Source organism: Tenrec ecaudatus, chromosome 5, assembly GCF_050624435.1.
Source record: "Tenrec ecaudatus isolate mTenEca1 chromosome 5, mTenEca1.hap1, whole genome shotgun sequence".
In the NCBI taxonomy this organism is placed as follows: domain Eukaryota; kingdom Metazoa; phylum Chordata; class Mammalia; order Afrosoricida; family Tenrecidae; genus Tenrec; species Tenrec ecaudatus.
Genome location: NC_134534.1, coordinates 35,450,484 through 35,472,783, shown reverse-complemented (window position 1 = coordinate 35,472,783; position 22,300 = coordinate 35,450,484). Strand labels below are relative to the sequence as shown.

The 22,300-nt window shown below is 46.4% G+C and overlaps 1 protein-coding gene across 2 annotated transcripts in view; it reads right to left on the bottom strand.

Annotated features, from left to right (window-relative positions):
• Positions 1-12,989: 12,989 nt before the first annotated feature.
• Positions 12,990-22,300, bottom strand: part of AZIN1 (antizyme inhibitor 1) — a 34,483-nt gene continuing 25,172 nt past the window's right edge. The window contains exons 6-12 of one of the 2 annotated variants that reach the window (XM_075549418.1): positions 21,865-21,999; positions 19,331-19,412; positions 18,731-18,805; positions 18,056-18,218; positions 15,979-16,094; positions 15,464-15,678; positions 12,990-15,324 (exon numbers count right to left, since the gene is read on the bottom strand). In XM_075549418.1, coding sequence (XP_075405533.1) covers positions 15,213-15,324; positions 15,464-15,678; positions 15,979-16,094; positions 18,056-18,218; positions 18,731-18,805; positions 19,331-19,412; positions 21,865-21,999 — 898 coding nt within the window. In that variant the 3' untranslated portion in view covers positions 12,990-15,212. The remainder of the gene's footprint in view (positions 15,325-15,463; positions 15,679-15,978; positions 16,095-18,055; positions 18,219-18,730; positions 18,806-19,330; positions 19,413-21,864; positions 22,000-22,300) is intronic. The other variant, XM_075549419.1, reaches the window with a different exon arrangement.

Genomic DNA, 22,300 nt, shown 5'->3' with positions numbered 1-22,300 from the left:
CGGTGGGCACCCGGCTCGGCGCTGCGCACTCGGAGCGGTTGCGGCGGGCTCGGGCGCCCGTGACTCACGGTGCGTCAGCGGCGCAGATGCCCGGGGCGACTGGAGGCTCCCGGGCTCCTGCTGACTCATCAGAAAGCCGGGCTGCCCAGCCGGGGAGGGCGCCCCCCCCCGCGCGGCGCGGCAGGGGGAGGGGGACCCGGGCAGGCCGCGGCCAAGGTCGTCTGAGGCTGGCGCAGCCGGAAAACCCAATAAGGCGGGGGCGGCACTGCCGGGGGAGGGAGGGGAACGCGGGGACCGCTGGCAGCTGCCGCCCGGGTCTCCTGCAGCGCAGGCGGGCGACAAAGAGAGGGAGCGCGTCCCTACCCACTGCAGTCGGCGGGCCGCGACAAGGGCCTACGCCCCTTCCGCTTTTCTGCAGGGGCTCGCGGTCCCCCACCCTCCCCCTGGCTTGGGTGGTTGCTCCCCTAGTGCTGCACCAGTTTCCAGGGCCTCCACCCTTTCATTCTCAGTCTCTTTCTCCCAGGGACTCCCCAACCAGATGGGGCTGCAGACCGCACATACTGGGGCACGGCCTAGCCTCAGCCCTTTCCTGTCCCTGCCACTAACCGCAAGGCCTCGTGGCAATCAGGAAACCGAGCCGAGGGGCCAGGGAGCCATCAGGAAGGGGTGTGGGCAGAATGGAACTCTGTGTAACTGCCTACAGCCAGCCTGGAACAGGGGCAAATGTCACAGCATTCAAGAGATAAAAAACCCCCTCTGGAAATGTGCCCCTGCCCCCCCCCCCCCGACACAGGTGGGGAGAAGGGCCCCAAAGGGCAGTCTCTTAAGAGCCTCACCTCGGTGGCTTTTTAGTCACCCTAGCACCGGGGTAGGTCCCTGGGTGTCACAAACAGCTCAGCCCTGGGCTCCTAATCCCAAGGCAGGTGGTTCAAACACACCTGAAGATATCTCTGAAGAAACACCTGACAAATTTGCTTTTAAACCGTCACAACCTCCCCCAAACCCTCTGGGAGTGAGGGCAGTTGTTCTGTGCCCACATAGTCCCTCCAAGTCCGATCCACTGCTTGGCCACTGAATTAGCATGGGGTTTCTGGGAGCACGCAGAAGCCAGGCTGGTGGTGACGTTACTGGGAGGCTTTGTGGCAAAGCAGGCATTGGGCAGGGTCCTTGAAGCGCATGATTGGAACAGATGGGGAAAGGGCAATCCAGACAGAAACAATCGCCTGGAACCCAGAAGCAGAAAGAGCCCAGTCCAATGTGAGTGAGAGACTCCAGGCTACACAAAGCACAGCCAGCCCAGCAGCACAGACGTGGGTCTCAGAAGTAGGCGTCCTGGTCCAGAGAGACCTGGAGCCGCAGGGCCCCACCCTCTGCCCCGGGGCGCCAAGTCCTGCCAGTTTCCAGACAGATGGATTCCTTCCAAGAATCGCAGCCGGGCTGGCTCAGTGGCAGCTGCAAGAGGATCCTTCCTCGGATGGCTTTTTATGTAGTTAGTGCTTAATGCAAAATTTTCTCCAAATACGTTTCCTATTCTGCCGTTGTGTGCATCTAGATCTGCTTTCCGCACTGCTCCAGCTCATTGGAATTGCCTGGAAGTGCTTTCAAAAACAACAAAAGCCTGGACCCCTACCCACTCAGAGACCCTGATGTCATTGGGCTGGGGTTAACAGGCAGCAGCCAAGCGCGAGACCCACTGATGTGGATGGCCACCATGGAGGGTGTCTGGGACAGGCCCACACTCGGAGCCTGACCACGTCTGAAGACGCCAGCTCAACAAACGCTGAGCGCAGCCTTGGCAGGCCTCCAGGAGCAGTTGGAGTCCCTGAGGCTGAGAGCTGAAATGTGTTTCCCAGGCAGCCACTGGGTGGTTGAGGGCAAAGGTCCCAACAGGAAGGGCGGGTGAAGCCTCTGTTTGTTTCCCAAGAGTCAACTGACCTTTCAAGCTAGTGATAACCACCACCAGCCTCACTGGTGGGAAAGCGAAGTAGTGGTCGGACCTGGACCCAGTTCCCACAACGCTTCTACCTGGAAGGGACCCCGCTGAGGGCAGGCCGGGGCCTGGGGAGCAGGGCCTCTCCTTTGTCAGCAAGATGAAGGGCTTGGCTCCTGCCCAGAAGGTTCCTCCGAGGGTCTCGACAGAAATCATCTAGCACGCTGTCCCACCTGAGCATGGTTTGCAGTGACTCTGGTTCCCACAAATTTAGGGAGAGCCCCTCGCCTGAGCCTCATGACGAACTCCCTTCTCAGCGTTGTTTGCCTACCCCCTCGTTTCCAATCTACTCTTGCAGGACCCTGCAACCATGCCTGAGGTCCCAAGGAAGGAGGGGCTGAGGAACTTGGCCTTGGCCTCTGTGCTACAAAAGCAAGGACTGGTTACCAAATGGACAAGGAGCTATCTTCTGCAGAAAGTCAAATATGGCCTTGAACTTGGGGAGGATCTGCAGAACTAAAGGGTTTCCTGGGACTTGTGAGGGTCTATGGAAATAGAAAGGAGCCCTGATGATGTGCTGAAGGTCAGCAGTTCAAAACCACCAGGGGCTCCTTGAGAGAAAGACAGACAAGGCTTTCTACTCCCACAAAGAGTTAGTCTCAGAAACTCACAGGAGTTCTACCCTACCCTATTAGGGTCGCTGTGAGTCAGCATCAACTCAGTGGTGGTTAAAGAATTTGAGTTTTGGGTGGAAGTAGGAGACTCACGGATCATCAAATGGGAAGGAACCCAGCATTTCCGGGGCACTAGGTTGGACCTTGTCACCCCCAAGCAGTGTGGTTCCCATTGAGCAGCTGATGAAACTGAGCCCAAGAACTGATCAATAACATTGCAGAAGCCATCACAGGCAGCAAGTGGCACGGCTGACATGAGAATCTTAAGATCAGCCATAAAATAGGGTGGGCCCTCCTGTGCGCCCTCCCTGACCCTCCCCACCCTTGGGTCCAGATCTCTGAACTTTGGCTTTCTCAGCTCAGGGACTTGTGATCAGAGGCCCAGAAATGCCACATCTAATCCTAGGTCTGGGGCCTGTAGTCCAAGGGGGGATGTGATGCTAAGCACACTATGGCTTAGTCTCTCATCACTGAGAACACCATTATGAAGGGGGTGGGGCAGTGCTTACTGGGGTCTTTCCTGGCAAAAGAAGAGTGTCAAGGACTTTGGGAAATACAGAGGGGGCCTCAACATTCTCGGGTTTCAGGATGAGCAATCCCACTGTCCTCTAGGTAATGGCAGCAGAGACAAATCCTTTTCTGGAAGCAAGTCTTTGGAAGGCTCCCTGGAGCTTCACCCGCACAAGCTTCCAGGTGAACCCGAGGGCGTCCTGGAAGGAGGGTGTTTGTTTCCCCAAGTTACAGATGAGAAAAGGGAGACTGGGCAGGCGTCCTGCTCAACTTGGTTCTGGGTCAATCTGACTCCCAATCCCTAATTCTTCCCTCCAACTCCGATGGCGGCCCTGACCACCTACTGCCGCCACGACTACAACGGGGCTGCCCTGCCTGGCCACGCTCCCCGGCGGGTCTCCGAGGGCACGCCGGGCCCAAGGGCCGGGGCCCTGGGAGCCACGTGGAAGCGCGCTTCTCTGCTCCATTTCGCTCCTCCCCTGGGAACCAGGAGCCCAGAAAGGGCCCGCGGCCGTACCCGCCTCCACCGCCTGGACCGCCAGGTGCCCCGAAGCCGGGCCTCCCCCTTCCGCCCCCGCCCCTGTTCCCTGGCCTCGGCGGTCACGTCTCCCCATCCGGCTCCAAAGTACAAGTCAGCGGGCGGCCAGCAGACCCTGCAGAGAGCAGAGAGGGGGGCCGGGCGCGCCGAGCCGCGCGCAGCGCCGGCTCCTCCCAGCGCGGGGCGGGGCGGGCCGGGAGAGGCAGGCCCCGCCCACCGCGCCCGGGTCAGCCTCGGCGGGGGCGAGGCCACAGCCCAGGGCGGCCGCCCCGGGCGGGAGGGGCCCGCGAGAGGCCCCGCTGCGGAAGCCACGAGGCCGCGCCTCCAGAGCGCCGCGCCGGCAGCGTTGCTGGGGAGAAGAGCGCCGCCGCGCCGGGCCCGCAGCTCCGCGGGCGTAGCGCCTTCTGCCGGTGGGGCCGCAGCACTGCACGAGGAGCAGCCTCTTAAGCAGCCATCGGCTTGGAGAGGGCTGGTTAAGAGAAATTATTGGTTCATTAAAGATCACCACTCTATTAAACACACACGCAAACAACCTACCGAATTAAAAAAATAAGTCATGCTTCCAGCAGGGACTTTTGGCAGGGTAGAAAAGGGTACAAGAAACAAACAACCAGCCGCAAATAAAACATTCAAAATGAATTACCTAGAAAGAACCTCGTGGCAGTTTGGGCTATCTGCTTTTCCTGTGCTTTGTGGTGCGTTCTCCACAGAATGAAAACACAGGCTTGTAGCTCTGTGAGAGCCAGGACTTCACTCTGTTCACTTCGCTGCCTTCTGCGTTGGTGGTGGTGTTGAGCAGGTTAGCGGTTCAAACCAGCCAGCGGCTCAGCGGAGGAAGCCGAGGCTCTCTGCTTCTGTGAAGTATTTATGACCCTGAATGCCCACGGGGCAGCTCGTCTCTGGCCTACAGAGCCATTCTGAGTCCAGTCCACTCCACGGCAGTAGGTTCACATCGTTTGCCACATAATTTGAAAATAAAACCAAAAAAGACCCAGTTGCTGTCCACTCGGGGCGATCCTGGTGAGCTGCAGCCCAGCTGCTTCCCTTTGGGCTTGGGGGAAAGCGACACCAGGCCTCCTGGAGCAGCCAACCACGTTGTGTGCGCACTGAGCACCTCCGCCCCGCATCCCGGCCCTCCCTGCACATGGCGTGTCCTCTGTCATCTGTGCACGCGCAGCTCCTCAGTGCCCCTCTTCCTGTAGAGGCGGCAGGCGCAGAGGGCAGGGAGGGAGGCCGCTGGCCCAGCACCTGGCACTCCCTGCAGACAACGTGGTGTGCCCTGGGGGTGGAGCCTTTCTGGTCACCCATTGGGGACAAGCCCAGGAAGAAAACCGGTGTCCTGGAAAGGTGAGGGTTCTTGTGAGCTTGCTCACCGGTCCATCAAAGGGAGGGCCCAGTATCGGTCTTAGGCTCCCAGCCTGTGAAACCCTGCAGTCTAGGAGAGTCTGGCCAGGAAAGAGGTGGCACTCAGAGAATGGGTCATTTCAGATGTTTCTAAAGGGGCAGTTTACAAGGTTGTGGTCAGTAATTGGCAAGTAATTTACATATCAGATAATTCAATAGTTCAATCATATCATGGAGAATTGTTCAATCACCCCCACATCAATTTTAAAGCTCTCCTCCTCCCCCATGAGGATTTTTGTAATCACAGTACGTTGTAGTGCTCCCTCCTCCTTCCTGTCTTCCTCAGTTACTTCTGACATCCCTGCACAGCCGTCTAAGGTTGCCATCTCCAAATTCACTTTTCCTGCAAACGTTCCTTCCTCTGATGCATCAAACTTAATAAACATGACCTGAGTGGCCACGGCATGTCCTCAATACCCAACGTGAAGGAGTTCATCAATTACTTGTGGAAAGGCAGGCAGCACACAGCTTACCAACCACGGCCATCCCGTGAGCTACTGGGGCCCCAACCTAACAGGAGGTTACGTTGTTTTGCACCCAGGAACGAACACCCTCCCAAATCCTGGTGTTCATTCCCATTCCACTCAGAGCTCGTTTGGACTTCATTCCGAACCAAAACGCCAAACTCGCTGCCATTGACTCAACTCCGACTCATAGTGACCCCACAGGACAAGGTAAAACTGCCCCTGTGGGTTTCCGAGACCGTCACTGTTTATGGAAGTACAAAGTTGGTGCAGCTAGGTTTTGACTGGTAACTGGCTAGTTCGCAGCCCAGAGCATAACCGGGACAACTTTCGGTGGCAAAAGCTGTTGCAGGGGGGCCAAGGCAAAGCCGAGTGGAGGAGAGGAGAAATGAAGTAGGAATCTTCTCCTGTCCCCAAGCTCCCCTTCAGCCCCCCCCCCCCCAGACAAACACCCCGCCACAAAGGGCAGGGCAGAGGTACTTGTGCTGATGAGAAGCGTGAACACAGAACCTTATTAAAGCCATTGCCAGCAAGTCAGTTCCTCCCCAGAGAGATCCACTGAGTTTCGAAGGCTTTCAATCCTTCCTCTGCACACAGTGAGTTTCAACTGCAGACCTACTGGCTAATTGTAGAGCGTTTTAACCACGGCACCATCAGAGACCCTTTAAGTTTTAAAATACACCTGAAATGCGCGCACCATTGTTTGCCTCCCTTGAGGCACTATGAGCACAGGTGACGCACGAGCGTCATCTAGTGGCCAGATTCGTCACCGCCACGACAGACGCAGGTGATTTTAGTGCACGACTTCAGAAAGGCACCGCCCCCCCCTCACACCCCGTCCCCTCAATACAGACGCCAGGTGAAGAGACTTCTCTCTCAGCGGGGCACTCATGTCCGAAGGCGTATTTCGAACGCAACTGCCCTTGGCATGGTAAAAAGAAAACGTTAGCAGATACTCCATGGACGCTCTGCATTGTCTTTCACTGTGATCCACGTGCTTCCCTTTACCTTGGCTGCTAGGAACCTCAGGGCCCAAACTAGGGCCGGTCTTCAGGGGGACCTTATGGCGCTGACGTGGGCGGCCTGGTGGTGTCGTGGGTGACGAGTTGGGTTGCAAACACAAGGTCAGCAGTTCAAACCACCAGCGACTCCAAGGGAGAATCCTGGGGCCCTCTGAACCTGTAAAGATGCAGCCTCTGACGCCCACGGGGCAGTTATACTGACTGTGCCCTATGGGGGCGCTATGGGCTAGGATGGACTCCATGGCAGTGAAGTTTTGGTTTCATTTTGTAGTGCTGACTTGAGGTGCTAACCTTAATTGTTTGATCAACTTTAAAATTCCCTCCACCACTGACTTTACTGCTGTTCTCTTTAGTTTTTATGCTGATATCAAAGATATTTCAAAGAAACCTTGGAAGAGGGAGAGTTACCAGTATCTCGGCTGTCCTCCATGACATCTTATTGGGGAGTCAGCAGGAGCAAGAGGGGTCAGAGGCCCAGTGAGCAGGAACCCAAGAGGTAATTATAGCGGTTATTCCTATTTTTCAACACATGTACATGTATCAACACGTGTGTCTACACAAACATGAGATATTTTTTGCCAAGAAGCCCTCCACACAAGATCTTTCTTATACATCAGTGGTTCTCAACATTCCTAATGCCGCGACCCTTTAACACAGTGTGGTGACCCCCAACCATAAAATTATTTTTGTTGCTACTTCATAACTGTAATTTTGCTACTATAACGATCGGGCAACCCTGTGAAAGGGTCATTTGACCCCAACAGGTTGAGAACCACTAGTATACATGTTCTACTAGTGGTAGAGCATGTTAAGGAATACCTCAGGGGGTGGCACAACTAAAACACACACGCACATTCCAAACCAAACTCACTCCCACCTAGGCGATTTCAACTCCTAGGGACCCCATGGGGCTGAGCAGTACAGCCTCTGGGGGGTTCCGAAGTTGTACAACTTTTAGGAGAAAGCCTCCTCTTTCTCCTGCAGAACAGCTAGTGTTAGAATTGCTGACCTAGCCATTGGACCCCTGCCACCAGGGTCACTAGTGCCATAGTGGGTTATGCATTGAGTTGCTTGCTAATGTGGCAAAGTAAGTGGTTTTAACTGACCAGTCGCTCCTCGGGAGAAAGATGAGGCTGCCTGCTGCCATAAACATCTTAAATATTAGATTACCCGTGTTACTTGCATAAAGAACAGTAATGGCTCGTGGGCACTGAACTGGCCTTTATGCTGGCAACTTGTCTAAGCATTGTGTGTAGAATGTACTGAATTCTCACAACAGCCCCATTTCTACAGGTGAGAAAATGTGATTTGGAGATGGAGTAACTAGCTTATGGCCACAGAACTAGGATTTGGACCCAGGAAGTCGGACTCTGCAGTCAGGACCTCACCCTACATGACACTGGCATATCAAAGTTATGGAACGATTCCTCTTGGCTCATCTAATCCCCATGACCCCGTGAATAAGCCTGCTCCCTTTGCTGTGGCAGCCAACCCCGAAGGCAACCCCCCCACCACGGTTACCCCCCCCACAAACCAAGTCCACTGCAATAGAACCCATCCCAACGCAGAGCCCCTATGGGGCAGACTGGACCTGCCCTATGGGCTTCCACGCTGTGACTTTTACAGAAGCAGACTGCCACACTGGTCTCCTTTGGAGTGGCTGGTGGGTTTGAACCACCAACTTTTTAGTTAGTAGCTGAGATAGTTACATCCCTGAGAAGCCACATAGATCTACCCTGATGCAGCCCTGGGTGCTGGAGGAGCTGTGTGGAAACCCCTGCCAGCGCTGAGATGCTTAAGCGCTCACTCGGCTTTCCCCTTCCATTTGGTGTTATTGCGTGCCTTTTGAGAGTTTGAGGATTTGTAGGTCGGTGCTGGACTTTGGGGCTTCGATTGCACTGGGATGCTTTCTTAATGTACACCTATCTTTTATATATATTGGATTTGTTTCTCTAATCTACCCAGACTAACAGTAGGGCAATCACTTAACCATTGTTAGCACCTGGGCCCCTTCAACGACACCACCCCTTGGCCTTCCAGGGGGCTGAACTGTGACCAGTAAGACAGGTAGAGGGGGAGGAGGGAGGGAAAAAAGAGGATCTGCACAGATGTCAGATACAATTGATGTATGGACTGTAGCAAGTGTTGTAAGAGCTCCCAAGAAAATGATTTTTTAAAAAATGACAGGGTGGCTACCAAGATCAGGTCACAGGGGACTTGGTCGCTAGCTTCTTTGCACTTTCTGGGATTGCTTTTACCACTGCCATGCTGAGGGTCCTCTGACACCAGGGACAGGTTACCCAAGTTTACCTTGCTTACCTAGGTGTGGTGAAGCCCAGCGGGACTGCGCACTACAGCTCAGTAAACATGGGAAAGCTTAGGGGCAGGTACTGAAAAGGGGATGCTCTTCTGTATGTCAGCCAGACCTAGATGCAATGAAGAAAGGAAACTGACTACAGATGATCGAAACGAGCCTGTGCTTGCCTCAGTATTAGGTAACCTGACACCGCCGCCAGCCACCCCTTGCCAGGTGCGTGTGCCCTCTTGGCAGGTGATGATCCAGTTCCAGTCAAGCCTTCACATGATTGGAGCTGACGGTCAGGAGACTCTGAACCAGAACCACCCAGCTTAGCTGACCCCAAATCCCCCATTTGTAGAAATCATGGCGTAATGTGGATCGTCGTCTTCAGTCTCAGTATGGGGGCATGTGTTACGCAGCTACAGGCAAAACCCACCTCTGGGTTACAAGTTGAGCAGCTAACCACAAGGTCAGCACTTTAAAAGCCACAGTTCTCCCTTGTCCTCTCAGGTCGCATGACTCAGAGGCAGTGGGGTTTTGGTTTTGATATAAGAGGCTCAGGACGGTGAAGACTCCTTAAGGCCACATAGCCGCTAAGTGGTAGAAACAGAAATCAGGGTACCTACAGGGCTCTGCTGCTAGCAGCTTCATGAGGCCAGCGCCACCATGCTAAAAGACTTGGGGACAGAGCCGGTTGGTCCTTGGTTCCATGTCACAGGCTGGAAGAGGAACTGGCCAGCAGAGCAAGGGATGGGGCAGTGACAACACACAAGCTCTTGGTCTGTGACCAAATGTTCACACTGGTGACCCACTCCCCCAGCTGCTTTCTCAGGTAGGTGGGGCCAGAATCTCACCTAAAGGGGCCTTGCGGTCCGGTCCTGTTTCAGTGGGTCTAGAACTCAGTTGAAGGCTCTGGGGAATCTGTTCCCTGCTGTTGTCCCAGATGTACGGAAGGTTCTCATGCAAGGTGTTGGTACAAGAATGGATAAAAAGTGTGATAAATGGATTAAGGATAAACCTGAGGTTTCCTCTGAGCGGCTGGAGGTCTCAAAGGACAAGCTAGAAGGCTGACCGGGGTTTGAGAAATAGGGCTGTGAAGGGGGACTTTACAGCAGATAGCACCATCAGCTCATTGTCAGTCAATCCGCGGCTCTCAGGACAGCAGCTCAAGGGGCGCAGCCTGACAGAGTCATCAGCAACCATTGAACTAGCCCAGGCAAGAGACAGGGAGACAGGCGAGGGCTGACTTGGGCACCTGGATGGGTTTACTGCTGTGGGTATTGGGACTGGCTATTGGTCAGGTTGCATGGCTGCCAGCAGGCTTAAAGGGGCAGGTAGGAGAGCAATACAAGGAACGGGTAGTGGGCACCCGGAATGCGGGTCTGAGTCTGGAGCCTGGTGACAGGGAGAACTTGTATGGACATCGACAAGGACTGAACCATGCCTGGACACTGCTGCTTGGCTTGCCAAGCTGAGCCTAGGGCCCATCCTGGCCTGAGGTGAAGCATCTGGAGTTGGAAAGTTATGGCTCTCCCTTTGGAAGGGACACCTGGAAGGTCCCAAAGCAGTGTGGCGCGTCTCCTGGAGTACTGGCTAGCCTGATCGCCAGTCCACCTGTATCGACTGAAAGCCAGGTGCTCTGCTGGGCTTGCGGTTAGCAGTGCCATCAGTTCACTAGCCTAGTACAACTTGACACTTCGACCTTAGTTCACTGTGCACTGAGTGCCCGGGGTTCCTAAGTGTACCTAAGGAAGGGTACACAATCATTGGTCTCTGTGCCTGCAGCTAGAGCAAGTGAGGAATGGGAAAACGAAGTGTGGCGTCTCTTAAGAGCACTTACTACGCTTTCTACTGAGACCAGAGCAACAGGAGATGAGCTGCCATTGTGGGAAATTCTAGAGAAGAATCACAATCAAGAGGGAAAACGCAGAATTTTAAACATCCTCATACTCATATCTCTGGAGCCATGGAGAACCCTTAGAATTACTGCCCTCAGAATCTTTAACCTGAAACCAAATGATCTTAAATTTTCCCAAACCAGACATTAGCATAGCTTAATAAAAGATGCCTGACTCAAACTTTGTGTTCTAAGATAAATAAGATATATGGGATAAAAATGGATCACAGCAACCCAAAAGTCTAGATAGGAAATTCATGAAGTTTATATTAATCGGGATGAACGCAGAAAATGTGTAAGTTGCAGAACATTAAGAAATATATAAGGAAAAATTGAGTTTGTGGTGGTGTGTATGTTAATAAAAATAAAGTTAAAAATAGGCATTAGCAAACTTCGAAGACAAACTTAGAAAATAAGTAGTTGGAATCGGGCTAAATTCTATCAGATTAAGACCCTCCCAATTTACAGCAGGCATAGGTTAAAGCTAATTTGCTTAAATAGGTTGTGATATATTACCAGAATCTCTTTCAACTTATTTCTCCATGGGTAATGAGAAGACTTGAATTTCCTGGGTTATTTCTACACTTCCCCTATGTCCCAAATTAATAATACAAATGCTAGGGATACCTTAGCCAAACAATCCTTGACTCAATTTTGATGCAAACTCCTTCCTGTATTGGGGCGGGGGATTTCCAGAAACCAGATGTCTCACTTTTGCTCCTAAGGCAGACAGGTGAGCTCAGAACCAATGTCCTTCACAGAAACACACTTTCAGCCGTGCTTCAATCTTGCCTTCAGGAGGAAGAGGAGGAGGACGAGGAGGAGGACGAGGATGATTTGTGGCAACATCTACTCAAACCTGCACGCAGGTAGAAGACAGCGACGTCCTCCTTCCTGGCTTCCTGCTTTCATCTCTTCCGGCCAGGCAACTTCAAATTAAACTACGCTTTTAGATAATCGTACTGGGTTACCTAAAATCAACTTAGTAACAGGGACCAACACATCACTCCATCCTATTTACAAGTCCAAAATAGAAAGGGTGGGGGTCAAGTATGTGCCAGTCACCTTAAAAAAAGCCCAACCATCCACAACAGCTGTTAGTTGCCTTGAGTCAGTCTACAAGCCAGGAACAGAGTTAGGCACATCTTCACTTCCCACAGCGAGGCAAATCTTAGGTTCCATTTCCCCCACCTGTCCCAAACAATGTGCTCTGCATAATAAACCAGCACTTGAATCTTATTGTATGCCAGGTCCTGGTCCCAGCAACGTGCGGCTGGTTCTATCCTTATGAAGGATGGGACCTGATGAAGCTAATATGCTTATCACCAGAACCCGAAGCACAAAAGTTGGCGACTAGCTGGATGGTCCAAGTACTAGGTGGTGGCAAAGACAGGTTTGTATGTAGGCAAACAGGGGACCAGCCCAACCCCTGCTAAACACCTGGCCTAAACAATCCAATCTTTCATTTTCCTTCTGGGAAAGTAATACTGTTCGAGACATTGTTACAGCAAGTTACTCACACCTTAAAATTCTTAAAGGCGAGGTTGAGGGGAAGGAAATATATTTATTTTCATAATTCATAAGATTTTATATAGCCACCATCCATTAGCAAGTAAACCAATTTTTCAAATGTACTATTAGCCTGTCTGGTACAAGTGGCTACCTTTGCTAGCTAGTCCCTTTTCCCAATGAAGAGCCATCTAATGGTTTCCAATAATCCCTATAAAGAAACCAGGAAATTCAAAGCCAAACAAGTAGTCTCCAAATATACTGTGTCAGGCTTCACTATAGTCACTTCCAGACAGCAGCAGCAGACAGCAATTCCTACACAAAAATAAGTGACTGGACATTCCAAAGGGAACCTGGCACTAAAAGTAGGGGCATTCTTCCACTATTCTGGTAGGACCCCTGCTGTCAGTGGTTTCCTAGTCCATGTATTGTATGGGTGTTAGCAGTGTTCACATTTACTTGGCATTCTCTAACTTGTAACATTTTTTCATGTAAGTTTAAAATTATTAGAAGAGTGGTCAATTATCCTGTCAAATTAATCATAGCTGGGCTTGTATCTAAACTTCCATGATTCCATATGCATCACTTTACCACATGCGAGCTGTGATTTTTTTTTTTTTTTGCGAGCTGTGATTTTATAATAAAACAAATGAGATTCAGGGGAGAAAAAAAAAGTCGGTTAACACAAAACTGACATATAAAAATTCAATGGTTTTACAATAGAAGTCAAGAGAGTAAAATGTGACGAGGAATGAAAACATTTTATCGGTGTATTCAGAATCACACACAAGTTACCTTTACAGTTCAATTTACTATATATAGAAATCATTCAGGTTTTGTATTTTCAGATAAAATCTGAACTAAGATTACAAGATTTGAAAAGAAAAAGATGGTTACATTAATTCAGTACCTTGTTAGCATACCAAATTGAAATACATAGGTTCAAACCTCATATTTCTGGCAAACATTCTTTAAATACAACAGACATTTCTAAAAGTTACCAAATCATTCACATGTTGACATTTGCAACTCTGAGCCATTTCACATACAATAATTTTCCAACAATATATGGCAAAACTGACATGCCAAATAGATCACAAAGCCGTACAGTCAAGCCAAGAACTCCAAGTTGCACCATCTTGAAAAGGTTTGGCATTTATGGGCCACAATGCAGCACATATCAAGAAGGCAGGTAACGATTCCTCCTCATCAGTATGGTTAAAAAGGTTGCATGGGACTTTGGGATTTTGCATCAACCCCCACATGATACCTCGGATGAGTTGCAGGGCAATTAGATGACAATGGAGTGGGGCCCTAGATTTTTATTTTATTGAGAACCCATGCAATTTAAATGGGCATTAATCAAATAAAAAAATCATTAAGCACCTACTGGTTTTAAAACATTGACATTTATTCACCATTCATGATCAATTCCTCACACCTTGAAATCAAGGTGTAAAAAAACCAGCTAGGAAGTGCATTCCCAACCTCTCCGCAGCACAGGCAGAATTCACTGTCCATTGGCACCACAGCGAAGTCACATTTCCTCTTGGAAGACAGAAACTCCACATGTGAACACAGAGTAAGTGAGGGGGGAGTTAATAACCCCTGCCTATGGTATCACTATTGTGACTGAGATAGAGAAGCACTAAGTTTCTAGCAATTGAACAACGCAGATCCTGGCAACAACTGTCAGGCTAGTGATGGTCTGCCCTTGCCCCATCACTACACGTGTTTAGTATGAAAAGAATGAAAAGTTATCACTAAGCCGAACCAATGGGAAAACAAGGAACTAAAGGCATAGCTTTAGAAAAAATAAGCTCAAAATCATCACCGCAGCCGAGAAAGTAAAAACTACGGTAAGTGTGCTTTACCCGCCGCCTGACACGTCTGAAATTAAATACTATTCCGTGCAAAACGAGCATTAAGTTTCTGGATATGGGTGTAGCCCTTCTTTTTAAGTGTTAGTGCTCTGCAGTTTTCTGCAGTGACCACCCTCCACCCTCACTTTATTGAAAATATTTAATAGATTTCCCATTTCAGACAAAAGATTTGGAAATCAAAACTTGACTAAGGTACTTACGCATTCTAGCTATACAGAAACACCTATTAATTATCACAATTGGTTTATGCAGGATTAACATTTTTGGTGTTAATATTGTTAAACATCATGCTTACTGCACATCAACGCTCCATAATGAATCTAAACTTCACAATAATCTACCAAACATTTTACTTAAATTACTAATTAAATAACTGAAAAGCATACTGAGTCAAACTAAACTGGGCAAAACAAAAACAAAAAAATCCTTCAGAACAGTCCATAAACACCTATTTCAAACTACCTTTGCTAAGCTAGCCCCTTTCCCCAAATTTTTAGCCTGAAATAACAGTAAAATCTACACACACAAAAATTTATTGCAATCATACAAGGGTTACAGTAGGTCAAACACAACACTATGATGCAATTTTACATTTATTAAACTACAGTCAAAGCACAAATTTACACATTCTAAATACACTAAACGTATCTAATGAAGTCACACTGGTCTTCCACTGACATAGAATATATCTGGGTGAAAGACTAACTTTACAAGACTTTTTAAACACGAATCCTTAGTATAAAAACTGTGTACTTGTATGTAAACGGTTTAATGGGGAACCCAATCCATGGGCTTCCATCTCCACTAAGTCATCCATTTTGTTGCATATTTTATTTTAAATGCTTAGGGGTAGGGCAAACTGGTAAATTTAAATCTGGATACATTATCTAAATCTCCCATTAGCCCCAGTGAATTATAATTGAAAGCAGATTTTTGTCTGGTCCCAACCAGCTATCACTAATAGTTTTTGTTTTCAAGAGAATTAACAGAGTAGGATTGTTCCATTTCTGCCCCCACCCCACCCCCCTGGAATGTTGACCAGACAAGCTTACAACTTCAGATCTAAAGGTGTTAGTGCCTGCTTAAGCATCGGTAGAAAAGCTGTCTTCTTGGTTCAACTGAATGCAAGAAGGCACAAAGAAGAAGTTCTTCATCATTGTGTCTGAAGTAATTCCAGCATCTTGCATTTCATACCTACCGAGAAAACAGTAGTGTCATTTAGCAAGCACTACCACAACCACATAACAAACGGAAAATGAAATAATAATGTCCAATAACTCTTAAAATGGCATACCTTACTGTTAAGGTCTAAAGACAAAAATCATTAACTTACCAATCACTAAATGACATCATGTAATAAATAGCTGGCCTCTGAAAATCATTAAAAGCAGATGGCTCATGGAAAGAATCTGCTCCCATGTTATCAAAGATAAGCCAATCTCCCACATCCAGCTCAGGAAGAAGACAGCTTTCCACAATCCGATCAAGCTCATCACAGGATGGACCCCAAAGGCTGCTTGTAAACAGAGGCTCATCGTCCTTGTGTTTCTGAAGGGTAAGAAAAGGTTTGCACAAACATAATTATTTACTCAAGCACATGAAATAATCTGTAGCTAGAGAAGCAGAAAACTTCATTACTTCTGATCCAGTAGATCAAAGAAAGGCCTAGAGGGGCAGGTGCATTCTTGCCTGTCCCCGGCCTTCCAAAGCCTCAGTGGTGCCACCTCAAGGCCACCAAAGAATCTTAGTGGGGGATCACTAACCCATCAAAAATGGTGATCTTTCCCCATCCTAAAAACACGTGGCTGCATATTAAGAGAATGGCTCTGTTTATAAAGTGTCACTTGCCTTGTGAACCTCTGGAGTGGTATTTAAGTCCTCCGACAGTTTACTTGCAAAAGAACCATAAACACCATCATTCATATAGTACATAAAGGTTGGTTCATCACTTCCGGTTTTTTCTACTGGGGGACAAAAAAAAGAATTGATAGTAAATGTATAGATTCATCTATTTATTATTTATAGAACTACTTTAGTTTGCAAATGTCTTAACATATTAAAATTGATGAAAAATACTGACAGATCTCTTAGCTTGAATTAAGAATTGAATGCACAGTTCAGCAAAGGAAGATAACGACCAATGATTAAATGAAAATTATCAGTAAATGCTAATTAAAATCATAATACCCGCCCTCCAAAAAAAAACAACCAGTGAAGGTATGGAAAATCAGGACTGTCACAAATACATTATTAGGTTCCACTATACATAGGTTTTATCATAAAAACAACCAAAACTTACAAAAACAAACAGATAACCGAACTTCCTTCAGTTTGCTTCAGGTATGCCCTTGGAAGTGAAGTGGATCGGCAATTCTGAAAATCACCATCTATGTGCTCTGGATTCAAGCAACTGAAATATAGTGAGGATACTACAAACTAGATTTCTTACTTTTAGGGAAAAGCGTCACCAATGTGGAAAAAGGAAAAGAGCTATCTGTATAAACTTATGAATTTAATATAAAAATCAAACCACTTACTACTGAGCCAATTCTGACCCCCGACAACCCTGTGTGCTGTCAGAATGGAGCCGTGCTCACGGGTTCTCAGTGGCTGGTGTGTGTTTTCTTTAAGGAAATACATTGCCAGGTCTTCCTTTTTAGGCACCAGAATTAACTTGAGCCTCCAACCCTCCCATCGGCACAGCAGAGCATGTTAACATAATTTCCCCATACTCAGAGGCATGAGCCTGGAACATCCTGCTGTACCAGAAAGCAGTCCATATCAAATGGACCAAGCTAGAGGGCTTCCCACTGAACAAATGAAAGTATGAGATAAATATACATATACCATGTATATACTCGTGTATACGCTGAGTTTTTCAGCATATTTTTAATGGTAAAATTAGGTGCCTCGGCTGATATTTGGGCCGGCTTATACTTGAGTATATATGGTAATAAAATAGATCATACTCTACATTAAATTAAGCAACTATGAGTTTTAACTAATATAAACAAACACAAGAGGAACAGACTGTTACATGCTTCTGAACACAATGCGCTAAGAAAGATAAACATCACCTCATTGGCCTATTTGCCACAAACAAATCTAATCCTAAGGAACTAGAGTAAACAAACCCAAAACTTCTATTTTAATCTATTTGCAATCTGAGAAGCTACTTCCAGATTAAAGAAGATAGGACAATTAAATGTAAATTATGGGCTATATTGGACCCTGAACAAAAAATGAAAAGCTATGAAAGGATGAAGTTGAGGAAACCGACAATTTCCCAGTAAGCTAGAGTTCAGTCCTGTGTCCTTAATAAACATCCGACTCATGTAAGAATATATATAATTTATCTATAAAGACTGACAAAGCAAGTGGAGCAAATGGAGAACAATGAACCTGGGTAAAGATTGAAAGGATGTTCCTTATATTCTTGCAAATTTTCAAGGCAAATACAGATATACTGGCCTCTAAGAAACAAACGGTGAAGTGTCCTTTTTGCTTGTTTGACCAAAGATAGACCCAAAACCAAAACCAAACTTACTGCCATTGAGCAGATGCTGACTCATAATGGAACACTATCAGAAAGGGTAGAACTGCCCTGTGAGTTTCTAAGACTATCATTCTTTAAAGGAGTAGAAAGCCCTGCTCTTCTCCTGAAGAGGCTGGTGGTTTCAAAGCTCGGACCCTGCAGATCACAGCCCAACATGCCACCAGGGAGCCTTTGACATGGGTAAGAAGGGTAATAAAATTGAATAGATTTTTCTGCCTGGGAAAAGGGAACAACAGAGAGATAATAGATCTGTGGTTCTTAACAAGGATTAAGAAATCACCTGGGGAAGTTTATTTCTGATAAATTCACCTGCACAGTAATTGGAACTTGCCACTAACCAAAACAGAACTACAGACCTTTGTAACTTACCTCCAGAGGGGAATTTATCGCTCTCAACAGCTTTCTTTGCAATGATGTTAACTGCAAGTGTAAATGCAGAAGACACATAGTAGCTTCCAGGCTCTGATATGATCTTAATCCCAGATCCTTCTGGAAAGTAGACATCCAATAAAGGGCTAATAACATGATTTACCTGCAGATTTACAGTCCAGATTAGGATCAATGGTGAATTAAATACTTCTTAATATGAACACATTGACAGCCAGTAAGTTTTCTAGGATTGAGTAGGTTTTATAGAACATGAAGTTTTTAGCTATTTAGAAAGTTATCTTTAAGCAATCAAATATTTCCAGGTTCATCAGTTTATTTTATAAGCTTCAGCGTGGCATTAATGTTAAAGTACATATGAATTTCAAGTGCACATAACCTGGAAATTATTTTTCCTACGTGCAAATGCAGCAACAGAGGAGGCAAATTTTTATCAAAATAGTACTTCCTAGACATTACAGAATGAAACGGAGACACGGATAGACGTTAAGTCTTACTGTCTGTTATCTTTTCAGCATAAAATTTTAAGCAGCTAATACAGCTTTAGCTTGTCTGACATCTCGGCCACCATGATGAATAACCTAGTCTACACTTCCACCAGTCAAGTGGCAAAGAGATCCATTATTCTGTCATATCTACCCACTGAACAAAGCTTACCTCTTCCAACTGAAATTCAGTTCCTGTGAAGCCTCCACCAATGTCTAATATGTTCAACTTGAAGCCAAATTCTCCCTAAAGATGAAAAGCAAACAAACTTGTAATGCTCTGCCAAATTAGGATAGACCTAGGGACATTGAGAACCCCTATTTCCTAGCCCCTAGGTGTCAACAGGGGTGTCAACTTACTCTATTCTGTCCTTTACTGTGAGTGCTTAGTTATTACAATATTATGCATCTTCTCTCATTGATTTTTATTATTATAAACATAATTTAGTATTTATTATGCTTCAATCTGTTACCTATAGACATATGAAAATAAACTACTACACTCACTGTCTCACCTACTTACACTATGTGACAGACATAAAGCCAAAGCGCAAACTCGCTGCCATCCAGTCAACGCTGACTCCCAGTGACTCGGTAGGGCAGGGTGCAACTGCCCCGTGGGGTTCGGGGATTGCAACTGTTTATGGGAGTTGAACGCTTCGGCTTTCTCCCAGCAGAAAGTAAGCTATGTGTCAAAGTAGGAAGACAAATGTGGAAGACATCCAATCTTCACCTTAGGCCCCTGGTTTACCATACTAATTTGAGAACTTACAGCCATGTCAAACACACATCGAGCATCAGAGAGGGCATGTACATATACTTGAGAGTCTTTGCAAGCACTGGAAACATGAAATCTGAAAGAAACAAGACAGCACATTTAAAGCAGGCCTCTCTTACAGTTACCATCAATTGTTCACCATCTGGACAAATTACGCATTCATAAAATATTCAAGAGCATAGGAGCTCCAGTCTCTTTTTTAGAAAAGCCAAAAGAAAAATTTTAGGTAAACTGTAAAGTTCTACGAAATTGAGTCACTATGGTTGAAATAAAAATATAACTTATCAAAGAAAGCTTTCAAAATTTAGGTCTCCACACAGCAAGTGACACTAGCTTGGTTCTTAGTCCCTCCTCAGGGTTGTTTTGCTTTTGTTTTGTAATAAATCATTTTATTGGGGGCTCTTAGAGCTCTTGTAACAATCCATACATCCATTTTATCAATATCAAGCGCGTTTGTACATGTTGTCATCAGCACCTTCAATATGTTTTTTCTTTCTACGTGAGCCCTTGGTATCAGCTCTTTTCCCCACTCCTGCCCGCATGAACCCTCGATACATTATAAATTACTACTATTGTCATATCTTACACTGTCCACTGTTCTCCCTTGTTTCTGTGGTTTGTCCCCTTCAGGGTGGGGGGTTATACATCAATCATTGAGACTGTCTTCCCCCTTCCTCCCTCACCTTCCCCTACCCTCATGGTATTGTTATTCTCATTGCTGTTCCTGAGGGGTTTATCTGTCCTAGATTCCGTGTGAGAGCTCCTATTTGTACCAGTGTGCATGCTCCAGTCTACCCAGATTTGTAACCTAGAACGGGGGTCATGATAGTGCTATCTAAAGTCAACCAGAGATGTATGTGCAAATCATGGATATGTGAGTGGATGTGGTGCATACACTTAATTCTAGTTCCAATCTTAAGAACATTTAGTTCTTATGAGACGGCCCTGCTTGATGACTGCCCTCATGAAAAGACCACTGAAGATATGGATGCTACACCCAAAAAGTGTGGTGAAGAAAACAGATGGTAGGGGGTGAGGGGAGACATCTGGCAGGGCAAGATATGACAAAATAATAATTTATAAATTATCGAGGGTTCGTGAGGGAGGGGGGAGCGGGGAGGGAGGGGAGGAGGACCTGATGCAAGGGGCTTAAAGTGGAGGCAAATGATTTGAAAATGATGAGGGCAAAAAATGTACAGATGTGCTTTGCACAGTTATTGTGTATATGGATTGTGAGGGAGTTGTGTGAGTCCCTAATAAAATGTCTAAAAAACAAAAACTAGGAAAATAAAAGACGGTACCCTTTCAAGATCTTTTGCTCTGCAAGCCTGTGATTTTAGGACTTGAGCAAGCAAAGAAAAAGAATAGCACCTGGGATCTCCCCAAGGCTTGTTTTTAAACAAGCAGCCATCTAAGTGAGGCATCAGCTAAGTCCACATGGAAGAAGCACAGCAGCCTGCATAATAAGAGGATGGCAAGTAAGAAAATCCAAAGCAGGAGGGGATTTGTATTAGAACATAAATTGTAAATATCTGATTCGCAGAAGGCACTGGATGACAGTGGGAACCCAAAATCTATCTGCAGGTCCCTACATGGATTAAACCTCTGGTGAAACCCCTGGGGATATGAATAGCCTGGCTATGACAGAGAATAGTGTGAACTGGATTATGGTATGATACCTAATCATTTGATCTCCCTCCCATTTTAAATTTGTTCTACTTTTTAATACTTCCTGCTTTTTTCTCGAATTTTATTTATTTATTTTGTTTCCTGGGTTGTTTGTTCTATTTGTTTTCCAGTCTGGATTGAGTGAAGCTATAGAAAGTTAACTGGATTCAGGGCTTACTGGGGGCATGGGTGAGCGCTGGGGGATTGGAGGGAAATGGGGAGCAAATAAATGAGGGAAAAATGTTCTTGAATTTTTTGTGGTGATGATTGTAGATTGTCCACCTCTTATTAATACAACTGGACTACATAAGGATAGCATATGTGAACCCACACCCCAATATATATCTTTGGAAACTATCAGTTGTTGACTAGCAATGGATTGATAACCCAAAAAATGTGAAGCTCTCTCATTATCAGTCCCGAGGACATTTAAATGATTAAACTTCTCTAGGGCTTATCTCTGTAACATATGAAACTGAAAGGATAATACAAAAGGCTAAGGCCTCATTAAGAAATATTCTTGGAATGAGAGAAAGAAAATGATATCTACCACAAATGATAAGTCAAATGGCATTTTAGTATTCAAATTCTACCAATTAAAAGGAGTTAACTTAAATTACTCTGCACCAACCTAGAGGAAATTTATTTATTGTTTGTCTCTTCAAACTGTATGAAAGATTAAGCAAGCGAAATTGTTTTTCTTAAGGACACAGGAGAGCCAACAACCAAAACCACATACATAAACACACATACCCATACCAAAAATGAAGAGAAACTAAATTTATTAAATTCAATGCTGTTAAAAATTTAAATCATTAGGAAATTATCTCCACAAAAAATCAAGTTAAATGAATACTCACTTAACCCCAATTATTTGGACATCAAGTTCCTTAGCACATTCCAAGAGATGCCTACAGTTCTTCAATGAAGTGCCAAACTTCATATTACCCTCTTCACCTCCAATATTATCTTCTGTTGCAATATGTAGTAAGACCCTAAGAGAAGGGGAAGATGATTGGGGCAGAGTTGGTTTACATCATCATCAGCACATGTGAAGCCTGAAGATTGTAGAAGGGTGTTTGTTGATTATGTTGCTCCCAATCCAGCGACGGATGAATCAAGTGAACCTAATGAAAAACAATCCTGTATAGAGAAAAAACTAGCAATTAGGGCCTACAGCATGAAGCTTACAAGAGGCAGGGAATTTGGAGACTGCAGCAAGTTAAGACTGTTGTAGCAGCAAGAGTCAGTTGGGCTCTGCAATGAAGTCCATTAGTCAAGAAGTTCACTAGAAAG